General features: G+C 44.5%; 1 protein-coding gene and 1 long non-coding RNA gene across 25 annotated transcripts in view; one reads left to right on the top strand and one right to left on the bottom strand.

Annotated features, from left to right (window-relative positions):
* The window catches only part of ESRRG (estrogen related receptor gamma), a 372,308-nt gene extending 359,943 nt beyond the window's left edge, over positions 1-12,365 (bottom strand). For 11 of the 24 annotated variants that reach the window (XM_068185642.1, XM_068185654.1, XM_068185662.1 and 8 more), the window contains exon 1: positions 11,558-11,694. Coding sequence is in view for 4 of the 24 variants with exons in the window: in XM_068185638.1 (XP_068041739.1) it covers positions 2,084-2,181 (98 nt within the window). In the remaining 20 variants the exon portion in view is untranslated. Of the gene's footprint in view, positions 1-2,083; positions 2,324-10,554; positions 10,573-11,557; positions 11,695-12,235 lie in introns of those variants that run through there. The other 13 variants (XM_068185645.1, XM_068185661.1, XM_068185663.1 and 10 more) reach the window with 6 other exon arrangements.
* On the top strand, positions 11,884-12,586 carry LOC137471382 (uncharacterized). The gene is made up of 2 exons (XR_010997555.1): positions 11,884-12,021; positions 12,242-12,586. It is a non-coding gene; the product is annotated as an uncharacterized lncRNA (long non-coding RNA).
* The last annotated feature ends 2,695 nt before the right edge of the window (positions 12,587-15,281 follow it).

Genomic DNA, 15,281 nt, shown 5'->3' with positions numbered 1-15,281 from the left:
GGGGCCATGAAAGTTGTGAATTTAAATTCACACCAATTTGAAATGTTATATAAAATAATGCATAAAGTTAATTTTGTTTTAATTTCTTACTGACTACTATTCCTATTCCAGGTTCCTCCTTACAAAGGACAAGCACATCAAGGAAGCAGCACCCAGGAAAAAAATTATGGGAAAAACATTAGTGGAATGCAGCAGGTTTGGAGGAGAGACACATTTATGCAGAGAAAGTGCTTAAGCAGTGACATTGGTGCCTGTGTCTATGGGTACATAGAGAGGTTTGGTGAGCGCATGCCCGGGCAAGGAGGATTTGGTTATGGTCAGAATTTGTGAGTGACAGCCATGTGACAGCTGGGAGTCAGCAAAGATTTTGTAGAGATGGAAATTCCTGAGACAAGACACACGACTGCTCATGCGATCTGCATGTGCCTATCATCATGCTATATTATAATAGCTGACACCATGGTTTACCAGTTTTCCATAAGAGAGGCTATAAATTAGGAAAAGGATTTGAGGCACATTGGATGAGAAATTAAAGCCATAACATTTAAAAACAAAGGGATAGATATAACTTCTTTTCATGTTATTGAAACAAGCAAACAAAAATCTCCAGTCAAACCACACACCATCAGTATAACCTGCATTTCCATTATTTACCTTCAGTGACAGGTTATTATATCCTTAGAATATATATTTTTTCTTACTAACTTATCTTAAAAGGTCTGAATCCTACAAACATACTTAATTTTTCATATGGAATAATCCCACTGATTATTCACATACTGTAGCTATTCATACACTTTCAGGATCAGGGCCTAAGTCACAATGTACAATTAAGCAGAGGCTTTTCTGAAGAACTGTTTCATTTGCCCTTCTGGAGGTCTTACACGGACATGAAGCCAGTGGAGATGTGCATTTAAATCAAACCTGAAAAACCAAAATACTTTCCCTTTAACACTGAATTCAAGCCAATACAGTATCACATGACCTTTACCGTAATTTCTATTAAAATAATTTCATGTCTGGTTGCTTCTGCTATCCTGGCTCATTTGTATTGTTTACAACAAGTCATTGCTCTCGACAGTTAGTGGTGGCTGAATCCATGGTTACCAGTTTTTACATTCACTGGTTAAATGGAATGCAGCTCTTCAGTGGGGTTTCATGGAGAAAGCTCTTAAGAAATCACAGTCCAGCTATCAATCAGGCTAACCTGGGAGAAATTAATCTGATAAGCAGAAGTATCGCTGTGTATGAAAAATTTATTGAAAGGGAGCTCAAGGCATTTATTAATTGCAGTTGCCAAAGTGGACACGTTTGGGTCAGACTTAGTACAGGGAAGGCTTGGGTTATGAGGTCTATGTCTGACATTCATCCATGTTGTGCCTCCTCTGGCGCTCACTGCGAATACAACTATACTGTTCAAGGGTTTAAAAAAAACAAAATTCTCAAACACTTATTTCACCAGAAATGTGCTCAGAATATAAATAGTGCTTAAATACAGGTTTAACCAGACTGCAGTCCCGTCAAAGTAACTTAAACAGACACAGACAAGATAGTAAAACACAAAATAGACAGCCTTGAGTAGAATCCAATTAAGACAAAAAACACCCCAAACAGAGCAACATTGTTAACGACTAAATTAAGCCTGCAAACAAATATATTTTATTGCCACCTAAGAACAATATGGACTAATTCCGTTTGCCTTGTTATTTATAGTTTGGCGTAGGGTGGGGTTGCCAAAATCAAAGAGCAAAGCAGAAACTTATTTGCAAGATGGACCCCCAAATCCCTTAAAAATGCCTAAAAACATAATAAAAGTTCTTAACAGTTTGATGGCTACAATATTTGTCCCACAAGCTACATGTCAGCAACAAATAGTTAAATCAAACATATTACTACCAGCTCATCTACTGCAAAGTCACTGTATCAGAAGCCCGAATTGATTTGTTTCCTTAGAACAAACTGAAAATGAATGTAACATAACATCCGAAAAAAGAAATCCCTCCTGCTCTGCTAATCGGATATCGTATAATGGTTGATTGCAGCTTTGCACCGTGCTATTGCTGCCTATATCATACATACTTACAGGTTCTGGGTTCTTCCAAGAGTTTGGTGCAGTTTCAAGGACAAATGTCTTAAGGAAGTCTTTCTACTGTGCAGCAGTGATCCTAGCTCTGATCTCATTACATGAGCAAAGTGCTACTGCTGACAATATAAAGGAAACTTCCTGCGTGAAGAAGAAATCTTGGAAAGTCTCAGGGTTAAAAAGGCTGCTTAAATGTGCTGCTTGATTTGCTCCCTAGTTGTGTATACACAGTAGCAGCTGATCTCTGTTTGCAGCCCTGCAGAAAGAAACCTTTGCTGAAAACCAATGGCATCACATTTCACTGGAGCTACTGCCAGGCTCTGAGGAGCAAAGCAACCTTTGACAACTTCACCCAGTTCAAACCACCAGCGTTTGCTGCATGCTCTGCAGGACTTTTGAAATTGTGTATTTACTGCATTATTTTTATTAATGCCACTCTGAAATCCTGCATCCCAGGCAGCCGTGATACAAGCAGAAGTCTCCCTCACTGTAATAGGAGGTTCTGACTGTCAGGACTGTGAACTGCAGAATTTGCCACAGTATCTTTTGCTTTGTCTTGATTGTGACATTTGCAGATGAGAAGATGTTAGCTGCACTCAAAAGCATTTTCTGCCTTAGAATTTCTAAATTAAGTGCAACAGGCATCCTGTTTATCCTAAATTAATCCTGAGCCTGCCCTGCATCAGTCACGCACTGCTCAGTGCTTTTTTTTCTGATACAGAATACAAATCAAAAGATTTTGGGAGTGGAAGGTGGCTTGTTCTTTTCATTTAATATTTTATCTAGAGTCAGATCTAGCCTGGTCCCTGTTGGATTAAAACCATGGAGCACAACATCCCAAATTCTGCAAAATTTGGTATTCTGACCAAAGCTTCAGTGTGGCTTCAAATATCTGTTAGTGCCCCCTTAGCTCCTGCCTTGGCCCTCCAGAACCAAACCAGGGATGGGCAGAACCTGCACCAGCTTCTGCAGCTCTTACTGCTGTCCAAGCAAACTGGTAAGACCAGAAAAGCAACATTTAAGAAGAATACATCTACTAGAACTATTTCAACTCTTAAGTGGGAAGCAATACTCCAAACAGATCCTCACATTTGATGTTAAAGAATTATCAATAATTAATTCAGATGTAGTTGTTTTACCACGTAGCCCAGGGTGATTCTCCAAAGAGCAACTGGGACCACACATTCCCCTGGCACTCAGACTGTAGAGCTTGCATGCTGCTTCCCAAACAGGACCTACTTCTCTCTCCAGGATAGCCAGAAAACCTCAGAAACAAAATTTAGAAGAATCCCTTTTAAAAGTGCACCATTTCAGGGTTTGGTTAGGAGGAGTTGAGGTTTTTTCCTGGACATTTGTGAAGCTGATTAATCACCATCCCTTTTTCCCCTCAGGCACTATGACTATTCTAGCTACTAGTATATTGCGTGTTATTTCTTTAATATTTTGAACTTTATTCCAAAGGGCAGAAACCAAAACTGACAGTACATCAAGACAACATGCTCTGTGATTCAAATAGCAAAATAATTGAGATCCTGTGCATACAAAACATCCAAGTCTGTGTATGCACGTTGCACACGTGTGCACATGCTCATTCACTAGCACAAACAAGTGTAAGGGCTTGTGGCCCAATTTTCTGAGACACTCATAGTTCATGTCCTCACCTCCCTTCAAATTAAAAAATGGTAAGAAGAAGCAAAATCTGATCAGTGAAACATCCAAAATCGTTTGTGTTAAAAGTAGGCACCATTTACAGGAGGGTAACCATATTGATTTAACATGTGTTTCTCCAAATTTGTCTCTCTCCTTCGGAAGGAGGATCCTGTCCACCCCTGGACTGTGTCACATCAGAGAAATGAAAGTGTCTGGTAGCATCAGCAGGTTTAATCTTGCTCTTCTCCCTCAAGGGACACTGCAAGGCAGCAACTCAAAATCCTGGCTATGAGGCAGGACTCAAAATCCTAGCTATGTCTGCCTGCGTCACCTCCAACACAACCTCACCTTTCCCGGCCTAAGCTGACACCACCATATTTAATGCATGTTGCAAAAGCACAGCTTCTGTCCCTCTGTTGCTCAAGCTGTGAGAAAGGGATTGGATGCTGGAGAAAAGTAAAGGACTAAAGCTCAGAGCTGCGCACCCTGCTCCCAGATGTGCCATATGAAGGGCCACGAGTGACCTTGATCAGCCTGCTCTATGTGCTCCAGTGCCCAGCCTGCTGCCCACACTGCACATAACTCACTCACAGCACTTGTCCACCTGGTCTCTTTTGACTCTAGTATAGCAAAATTGTTTTTTTTTTTCTGTTGGAAATTCAGCACAGAGTAAAACAAGTTCTTTTTGTCAGGTGAAACTCATGACACTAATTTAAGACAAGTAAAAAAAAAAAAAATCCCAGTGGAAGCAGGAATTTCAGTGAATGAATTTTACTCCTCAACAGCCTCTAAATACCCAACTGTCAGCACAGAAAAGCTGAGACTTCTGAATGCTGCATGAGCAGTAATACAACCATATCCAGCAGTCCTACCCACACAGACCCACTTGTCAAGGCTGGAGGATATCCACTCCGAGTTTGACTCCACTCCTCCTTACCTCTCCTATATAACCATGCCCCCTTGCCACAGCTGGGTCAATACAAATCCAGGGACACAGATCCTTCAGCTACCTTCTTTTGTAAAAGTATACACAGGTCCAAACGTGGGACAAACTGGAATTGAAAAATCTTTCTCCTCCCAGCCTTCCCAGATACACCTCAACCTGCAGCACCCTGACTTCCCTTTTCTTTCCTTTCTGATTTTCTCACTGAATTTTGTTTTCACAGCATGGTATCCAGCAAGGAGAAGAGTAACAATTCAAAGCCTATTTTCTAACCTTCAGAGGGCAGGGTAAAGTAGTCTAGCTATTAAGGCAGGATGACAAAAATGTTCAGAGAGGATGGGGAGCACGAGCTAGGAGAGAAATGAAGTGGAGGCTGACCCTGAGCTTACGTGATGTCAGAAGCTCTAGGTCTCCATACCTCCTATCCCCAGTGGAAAAGGTGGCCCTTGGAAGCCTATCCCACTGCCTGCTGTTCTAAAGTCTAAACTAGTACAAGTGTCCAAGATGGGCCATGCCCTGTCTTCCTGACAACTGTCACTTGTAACAATTCAGAAAGCTTGTTTAATTCATGACGGCCTTAAAATTCAAACATATAATCAAGAAGACACTTATAGCTAATACTACAAATGACTAAACCAGAGCAAATTCTCCGTTTTTACACGAATATTTGTTTTAGATTTTTAAACCTTGTTTCCAGCAGTCAAGTAATAAGAGACACACTTTCTCGTTTAAAAAGAGATTTCTGGCTCTTGTAATTAAAGAGGAACAACTGAGGATAACTGCAATGAAACAGAAGTCCAGCAGAAGCATAATGACACTTTTCAAGTCACACCTTTCAGCTAGTCTCAAAATTTTCAATAAGCAGTATCAGTTTTAATTATCAGTCTCAGAATCCAACAGTACACAGAGACTCCAAGAAACATATCCTACCTGTTTTATTCAGACACTTAGGACTTTGCTTAAATATTAAGTCTGAAACTGTTCATCTAGACCTGTTTGATTTCTGCACAGGTCCCGAATGTGTCCTTTCCTCCATCTAGCCATATACATAATAACTGTGACTACTGGATTTTCTTTTTAACTTTTAAATCCACATGGATCCTAATCAACATATGGAACACCTTCTGCATCATCACAATATGATACATCACAAAATACAATATATTCTTCTCCTCCATAATAGTTGCTTTTTCCTTTTCATCTATCAAAACTTTAAACCAAAACTAATACAATCATTGGGAACTGTGTGTGCCTAAGCTATTTGCTGTTCCCATTAGATGCTCTGCACTAGAGCATCTAGATTCTCTGTCCCATTGTATTAAATATGCTTGCTTTTTTGCTATGAGTACAATTAAAATTGTTTGGGTTTTCACACTGTTCTTATCTTTTATTTGCTCTCTAAAATATCCAGCATGCATTGAAAATAGTATAGGTGATAACATAGATGTAAATATCACCATGGAGGCATCATGATAAATTTGACGTTGGGAATAATTCATTCAAGGTGTCTAGATCCAATTTAAATTCTTTTCCAATTTTAACTGAGCCTTCATAACCAGATGAACTTAAACGAAGGTGTACAACTTCATGCTACACTGGTAAACCACCCTAACTAGGAAATAAATTTTCAGTGATTAAGTTGAATTGTTCATACAAAATGCCAGCTTCAGCTTTTCACCCATACAAAATAGCTTGGAAAATATATACTGCATGTGTTTATTATAGCTACAGTTGCTATGAACATCTATAAGTCTCCAACAATTTCTTTGATTTATGTTCAAAAACATACAGGGCATGAAATGATGCCTGCAACCTTACATTTCCCTCAAGAACATTGTGGGGAGAAGATATATTCCAAAACATCATGTTAGATTCCTTGTTATGTCTTCTTTCTAAAATAAATGTATGATAATCAATTACACATGCTTCAAAGCAACTGCCACTAGATTCCCCAACAGAAAAGCTGTTTGAGAAAAGTTCCATTTTCTTTCCCCTAATGGTCAACTTATAATAAGAGATCTTGCCTAGATATTAAAGGAAAAAATGTATTGTAAAGGATAGGCCTTGCTCCACTTGTATATGCATGCACAGATTTGTGCTTGCCTGGACTTGACTTAGAACAAGGTTTTCAGAGAAGTAACATCTCCACTGATCATCATGCTAAAAAAGGATGTGTGTGTGAAGATCTTGCACCTAATCTGCTTGTCATTTATGCTTGTAGTAATCCAAATGATGTCAAGAGAATGACACAGATGATAAGTTAATGTATCAGGCTCAACTTCCCTTTCAACCTCAATATGCAAAACATCCCTTTAAGAAGTCCACCCAGCTGTAGCCTCCACTAGAAACAGAAACCTGCAGATGTTTATAGGAATATCAATTAAGCTGAATAGAAGCTCTGCCATTAATGCTGGTGCATGTAAGATTGGACTTTGCAGATCTACCTGAACTCCACACAGTGGCTGAAGTGCACATTTTCTCTGGGGTATTGAGGCCAGTAGGCTATATGCCATTAACAGGTAAGCATAATATGGACAGTATTTCCACAGTCTCATGGCTCGGGCACAAGGACAAGGGCAGCATCCCCAGGCAGCACCCTTGCCCATGGTGAGAAGACAGCAGCAGCCAAGAACGCATAGAGTGAGTACATGGACCACCCCCAGCACAGAGAAGACCAGGACCTACTGCCTGCCCTGCTTCAGGTAGTTTGTGCATCCCATACAGAGAGCTGCCATTCCCTGTGCCCTGGGCATTTAATTCAATCCTTAGGTTACACTGCAAACTAAAGAACTGACAAACAATATAGAAAACTGGTCTAGAAACTAGATGGTACAAGTCCCTCTAAGGAGGTTTGGCACCTGCTGACACTGAGTTTCCAGCAAATACGGCATAAGGTGGATGTGTGACTTGTTTTATGGCCCTGTTCATCCCCGTAAGTGTGCAAAATTTGCATGCCAAATAGGGAGATGGAAATAATCACTCATTCTACTTTTATTCCCTCCCCTATTTTCTTTGAATCAATCCCTCAAAGAATGAAAATTCACAGGAGGGGAAATAGAGGCTTACACCCTCTTTGGTCCCTAGTGCTATTTTATCCATTATTAAGGAAGCCAGGGAGGAGGGGAGAGGACTGGACATGCGCGCCTACTGCCCATGCAGTCCCAGCAAGATAGCATCAACAGTTGTTCTCCTATTTTCACAGTGGGAAATAAGCAGGTACTAGCTGTATTGGAATAAACAGGAGGAATCTAGGTCAAAATCAAAGCAAGACTGCTTTGTCCATTTCACAAAACTCACATGCAAACACAATACTCATGTAAAAACAAAGAAGTTATTTGTAGCAGTTATTTCTGTTAGGATTGCCAAATAAGCGTGCAGACATTGGCCTACCTTGAGTAAAATGCACTATTCCTTCTCTGTGACTTCTGAAAAGGCATTCAAAATCAATATAAAATTGCAATATTAGGAAATTTTATAATCATTATTTCAAAAAAGCAGACTTGAAAGGGTCTCTTGTTCATGGGTAAATCTTCAGTTAGTTTTTCTAGTACTGCTGGTTCAATCAGAAGATTCGCCAACTGCCCCCTGGAGAAAACTGAAGATCTGCATTTAAATGGAGATATAGTATTTCCAAATGCACAGTACCTGCAAGGCAGATACTGTCAAGGTTTCTTAGTGAGTGGATCTCAAATTGTATTAGGTACATTTCAGTGCCATAACTATCCCCATTTTGTAGGTCTGGGGCTATTTCCATATAATTTTTTCCCTGTGTGTGGGCTTTGTAATATTTGTCCTGATAAGAAAAAATTAAACCCCCATCCCAACAAAGCCCTCACATAGAAACAACAAGGAATTACAACCTTATGCATAATTTTCTGATGGGGATGATGAAGACTGTATTAGATGGCCTGACTGAAAATCTTAAATAATTGAAAACTCTGGTGACTTAATAGAGTAGTGAGCTTGGTTTACAATGCAGCCAATTTAGAGCCATAAAAACACCGTGTAAAATGTTTATCTTGTGGTTGACCATTACATATCCTATTTATTATTCCAAAGTATTTCAACAGCATTTTTCCTCATCAATGTGGCTGCTGGCATTTAGCACCCACTCACTAAATTCACGTGATTTTCCTGGAACAGCTTTAGGAAAAGAAAACAAAAAATTAGCAGATCACTACAAAACTGTTCCTTGTTACTATATGCCTCTTTTTCACATTCTGACTCAAACCGACTTCATGTGCTGCAAAATACGTTTGAAACCACCGAGGGTAAAATATAATAAATCAAAGCCATATTCGTGAAGTTAAAAAGACTGGTGCAACTACTGATCCTGCCACATCAGAGAACCAAAAAAAAAAATCAAACCTCATGAATACTTTGTTGCTAATGTACATGAGTTCAAAGAGCAGTGTTCCTCTTATGAAAACATCTTAATTTTCATATCAGAAAATCATCCTAACCTTCCAGAAAAGTTTTTACGATTATGCAGGGAAGGCAGAGAGAAAGTTTAGAGTGCAAAAGGCACTCGTGATGGGTTTCAGACACACAGGCATTAGTCCAGGCAGCCTCTCGCTGAAATTCAGGTTGCAATTGAAATGTCCCTGTAAACAAGGTTACTGCGAACAGCCCAAGATATCCTTCTCAGCAACACCTTCACCAGGAGCCCTTCAGCTGTCTACTTAGTTTGTTATACCTTATCTCACAGCCCTGACATCCTAATACTGATTCAAATTCGGGATTCAAAATGAAAGAGGAAATATCTCTAAGATCACTTAATATTGAAATACCATTGCAGTAATAAGTGGTGCCAGGCTGGAGATATGGATATAGTACTCTAGTGGTAACCTTTTAATTTCTGACAAAATATTGTGGAATAACTGTGATACTGCACAGACAGTTAATGCAATTGATTTGTTTTCCTTATTTTGATAATGAGCACAATGAATGTCGTGTTTACCTTCTCCTGCCCCCGGCACATTTTTAAAGTCCTCTAAAAGGAGACCTGCCAGATTCCTGTACAGACATGAAAAATCTCACACCATGGAGCCCCCTCCCCAGCACGCTGAACCCCAGCTACCTTGATGCTCCCAAGACAAGGAAGATCATAACCACATGAGTCGCTTCGTCATTCTAAGTCTTTGACTATTTTCAGTGGAAATGCAATGCATGCACCATGTATAATCTAATGTAGGTTATATTGTAAACTACTCCCATTCTGAAAGTGAGGGTAGGCATGCTTCACCAGAACATTTTGTCCTCTGAAATAAAACAGGGGAGTAACAATGAAATGTATCAAGCAGGTTTTATATGTTGTATTTTAAACAGGGTAGCTAATAAATGCCTAAAACTTTGGTGGGTTTTTACAAAGGGCACTTGGATTTCCCTGCCAGTCACAGACACTGATAGGCTGAAGCGCGGGGTGGGGGGCGGGGGGGGGGTTGTCATCTGTTCTTCTACTGTGCTACATTTACTGTTAGAATATCCTTAACAGTATCAAAAGACAGGATTCTAGGGGTAGGGGTGCAGTGGGACGGGGGTACAATATAGGGGAGGGAGAGAATTACAGGAGAGAAAGCCAAGCTGCTCAGTGCCTCCCTTCCCACACTACCATTCACCTTCATTTTTGTCTCCTTTATATTCTACTCATTTTTACTTGCCTCCCCCATTATTTAGTCATCTCTTAAATGCAGTCCTCTCTTTTCTGGGATCACGAAAAACATATTAACTAGAACCAGTAGACGGAGTGCATCCCCTGCAGCACTTCAAAATGTACCTCCAGACCAGTCATGCCTTCGTGACATTAATGATCAGGAGAAAATAAAATATAAAATGAATTTTAAAAAAAAAATTTACAAAAGGGAAAAAAATTCCTCACTGCCAGGTCACACTCAGACCCCACAGGCAGCCACTTCCCCAAACGCCCCCTCCTCCTCACCGCCGGCGCTGGGAGGGCCAAGTGCCAGGAGGAGCGGGCAGTGCGTGGACTTTGCACACTTTCCTTCGCCCCTCCTGATCCCGGCAGCGCGCGGCCCCGCCGCCTTTGTGTGCAAGCGTCCGCCCGCGGGTGCCGGCACCTCGGCACGGGCGGCGCGGAGCGCGTCCCGCGTGGGGCGGCCACGCCGCCGATCCCGTCGGGCAGCGCAGCTCCCTGACCCCCGCGCGGCAGGCAGGGCTCCCCCGGGCCTGCTCCGCTCCCGCGGGTCGCCCGCACAAGTGTTCCAGGAAGGAGAGAGCGGCGGGAGAGGGATGGGGACGAGGACGGGCCCCTCCGCCGGCCTCGCCCCGCGCCGCAGCTGGGACACTTCGGGGCCCCCGAGAGGGCACGGCGGGGGTGGGGGGCAGGGCGGCATGGGCAGCCGCGCCACAACCACGCGCGCCCCGGCACCGGCTGGCAGAGTCCGGTCCCCCTCCTCCGCTCGCAGCCGCCGGAGCCACCCCGGGACCCCGGCCCTAAACTCTTGCTTGGCTAAAGCCTCGTCACTTTCCCGGCACTCCTGACCCTGGGCGGGAGAGACACACACACACACACACACAGCCTGCGGAGTAGGATCTGTCAGCAGCCAAAAACATCATTCTCCTTTCCTTCTTCCCCCCCTCCCCCCATATTCACCAGGGCCAGTAATTTTAAATAATTGTCCGAGAGGCGAGAGCCACTGAACCCCGGGTGGCCGGTGCTGTCGTGCCGCTTTTTCCAAAGCTGGATTTTTTGGGGGTGAATGACTCTGAGCAAGTGCAATTGGCAAGGGCTGAAGGTGGAGTGGGGCGGGGGGGGGGGGGGGGGTAGAGCGCTCCTGGCAGCGGATAATCTCCAAGCACAAACATGCCCCCCATGCAATGTCAGCTGGCGGGGGTGCGGGGGGTGCGGGGGCTCGCTTTACCTGGTCAGCTCAGAACCGCAGGCAGGTTAATCAGGTGAGTCGTCGGGGATTTTAAAGAAGCCGAAGCCGGTTTCTTTGCTAGGAAAGTCTACAACACCATGCAGGGACATTGCAAAATCTTTACACACGCCTCCTTTAACTGGGCTCCCGCGACCTCCGCCGGCGAGGGGGGAGCCACCGGCGGGCGGGAGGCCGAGCGGCGCCGCGGCGGCGGCGCGGGGGGCACGGGGGGCAGCGGCGGCGGCGGGCGCGGCCCGGCGGGCGGAGAGCGGCGGCGGGCGGGCGGCGGCGGCCCCGTCCCCGCGGCCCCGGCCCCGGCAGCGTCCCCGCGCCTCCCTGCCGCCTTGGTAGCGCCGGTCCGCACTCGGCCTGACCCGGGACGTCACGGCGCCTGCCTGTGTTCCCAATGATAACTTGGCAGGAGCAGGGGGAAGCGGCCGGGTTTTTCCTGGGCTCGTTACCGGGTACGTGCACGTTTCTTTCGCATGCGGATTTTTTTTTTTTTTAATTATTATTTTTTTGGTTTTTTTAAGGCGCAGTAACGAAAAGCCAGGACAGGAAATCCGGGGCGCGGCGGGGGCTGCCGCCCCGCGATGGTGGCGGCCGCTCGCCGGCGGGCGCGGGGGAGCGGCGGCGCGGGGCGCAGGCATGCGTTCATCTCCGTGTCTTTCATTTTACCTTCAGGGTGACATTCAGTGCCGGGCGAAGCTCGCCGGTCACCGCCACGTCCCACCTGGAAAAAACACAAACAAAACCACGAAAAAAAAAAAAACAAACCAACAAGAACAAAAAAAAAAAAAAAAAAAAAAAAAGGAAAAAAAAAGGCGAATGTTGAAAAGGGGGGATGGGGAGAGAGAAGGTGCCGGGCGCCCACGACTGGGATGCGGGCGGCGGACGGGACACCTCGCCCAGGGGACGCGGGGACACACGCGCCGCCGGCTGCCAGCAGGCCGTGTGCCGAGCGGCCGGCGGGGGCGGGGGGACGGGCACCGCACACACAAAATCAGTAAATTAAAAAAAAAAAGAAAAGCACCCGGAATGCCAGAGAAGGCCGGGCGAGGAGCGAGGATGCCGCACCGGTGCTGCCGTGCAGGCCCGGCGCCGCGCCCCCCCAGTCCCCTGTAAGGCTCTGCAGGGGAAGGCGGGGTAGCCCCCGGCGCACAGCGCCCCACGGCCCCGCCGGGAGCCGGGGTGCCCGGGGGGGCTGCGGGCCGGGCAGCCCGGGCCGCGCTGGGGCACCCGGCTGCGCAATGGCGTCGCCGCCGAGGAGAGCCAAGGACTGGCGCAGAGCCTGGCGCGGCTCGGTGCTGGGAGCCTGAGCCATCGCTCCCCACCTCTGCTACTGGGGCAGCCGAGCAGCTGCTCCCGAAAGCAGGAGGGTTTGCGTTAGAGCAGAGCGAGCCGGGGCCTGCGGCAGCCCCGGGGCCGCTGTGAGCGCCGAGCAGGCTGGCAGCGCTGTGCCCGGCCATGGCAGCAGCCGCACGCAGCCGCTGCCCTGCTTTCGCGTGCTTCGCAAAGCCAGATCCTGCACATCTCCATGAACGCTCCCACTAAATTCCGAGGGCATTTTCACGTGTGAGACTTAACTCGCCTGCAAAAGTATTCCCAGAACTAGGCCTCGCTTAAACTATCCATGGCAGCCTGAGTTTAAGTGCCTCCTCATCTAGAAACCAGTTGTTACCCACACATTGCATCCCAAACTGCTGCAGCACCACACCACCTACTCTGTGACCGCAGAGCGTCCCCGCAGAGCCCTGAGACAAGTTTCCCTCTTCTGTGTTGCTTTTCACACCGCCTATTATAATAACAACAAGTTACAACATCGCCAATGCACAGGTAACTAGCGCAGCAGAGTCCGTGAAGGGATACATGTAGCAGGGCTGAAACTAATTTTTTTTTTTTTTGCAACTGCCTCTGTTCAGCCTTAATATTAGCATTAATACTTTCATTTTCCTCATTTAAATACAATAAAAGGGAAAATTACCTTTGCTTAATACTGTTACTACTCAGGTTTTGCAATTCCAGTTTTTATAAGGTGATAAAGTCAGGGAGAAGTTAGTGTACACCTTTTCTGTTGCTGGGCTCAGTGCCCTCAGCAGCAGCTATGGTGGGATCATGTATTGCAGCTGGGAAGAGAGTTGGGGAAGAAAGAAATCATTCTTGGAATGTCATACAGTCCAAGCGTCATTTTCAGAAGCCTGAAATTGAAAGCGGTGGGTTGTGGTTTGTTTTCTTTTTAAACCCAAGCTACTCAGGATGCTTTCTGGCTTAGCTCAAGACAAGTTTGCTACACGTTTCTGTTCTGGAATCATTTTGAACTGCTTTTAGTCTAAATTCTTACCTGTCTTAACTCTACTGTCTCAGCAGAGTACATTACTGATACATGATTTTGGTAGACTTGAAAAGCAGTGTGTATAGCTTGATGTCTGTATTTCGCCATTCATTTTTAAGTGAGGCTCTTTTGATTGATGTGAGGAATTTGTTTGAAAGGATGAAGGGTATGACATAGCTACCCAAGATGCTACTTAAAATTACACCGTACCTCAGCTAACAGAGATTCTTCATTGTGATTGTCACACTTTTAAGTGTGTGAGTTAATCAAATTGTTATTTTTGGAATGCACTTAAAGGAACATTAAAATGTATTAATTTCATTAAAATAAATGAGCAAATAGGTAACAAAACAAGTAACAGCCAAATAAGCAAGATCTCAACTATGGAGCCAAATCCAGCCCTAGCCCACAAATCATCTGAGTTGTGCTTGTCTACAGCACATTTAATTTGGCTTCTGCAGTCACACAGCTGACGCTTTATTTGGTTTTCAGAGGTGTGTATATTAAAAATGTGTGAGCCATGCTGCTTATCCAGCATGATTAACCACTGAAGTGAAATTCACCTGGTTCCCATTTAGCTCTGCTGTGCAGTCCTATCACACATGCAGTTTTTGGTGTGCATACACACCTGAGATGCAGAGAGGTGTTCCCAGCCCCTGTGTCAGTCTAAGGGATGTGAGTTGTGTCTGAAGTGAAGGTGTGCTGAGGTGGATTTCAGCAGAGGCTATTCACAACCAGCTGCATACATATGCTCCAGTTAATGGGCTGTACTGGAATCTGTGCTACCATCTTTCATTACTGCTGTTACTCATGCCAGTGAGAGTAAAGGAAGGGTTGGTGTGTTTGTAATCGCATATTAATTTGCTATGTAGATATATCCTAAGAACCTCTCAGCCCAGGAAAATTATGCTAGAATAAGGTCAGATGTGAATGTAAAGCAGAACTGTGTTCAGATAATTTATTCATTCTGGAATGACCGAGTTGTTTCCTGGTTTCACTTAATCCACTTTCAAAGTGGATTAAGGTAATTCAAGAAACTGAATTCTTACACTGGCGTAAGAGTTGTCTACACATGGGTTTAGTCAAACATAATTACTGCAGTGTACCTAATAAGTGTCTTGAAATAACTTGGTGTATAGACAAGTCCAGAGTCCCACAGGTGAAAACAACAGAATTTAGTCATTTTGTATAACATGAGGTTAATTTAGCCCAACATTTGACCTACTTCTTTTCTCATGAAGCATATTTAATTCATTACAGGTTTTTCTTCCTCAGTGAAATCCCCACAACAAAAATGTATTATGATCAGTTTCAAGATAGCAATGCCATGTGCACGCCACTAAAAATAAACAATTTAACCAGTATATACTCTAAATACCTTCTCAACTGCCC

The sequence above is a fragment of the Anomalospiza imberbis genome, chromosome 3 (genome assembly GCF_031753505.1).
Source record: "Anomalospiza imberbis isolate Cuckoo-Finch-1a 21T00152 chromosome 3, ASM3175350v1, whole genome shotgun sequence".
NCBI lineage: Eukaryota > Metazoa > Chordata > Aves > Passeriformes > Viduidae > Anomalospiza > Anomalospiza imberbis.
The sequence above is the reverse complement of the archived record's forward strand: the minus strand, read 5'-3'. Positions and strand labels throughout refer to the sequence as shown.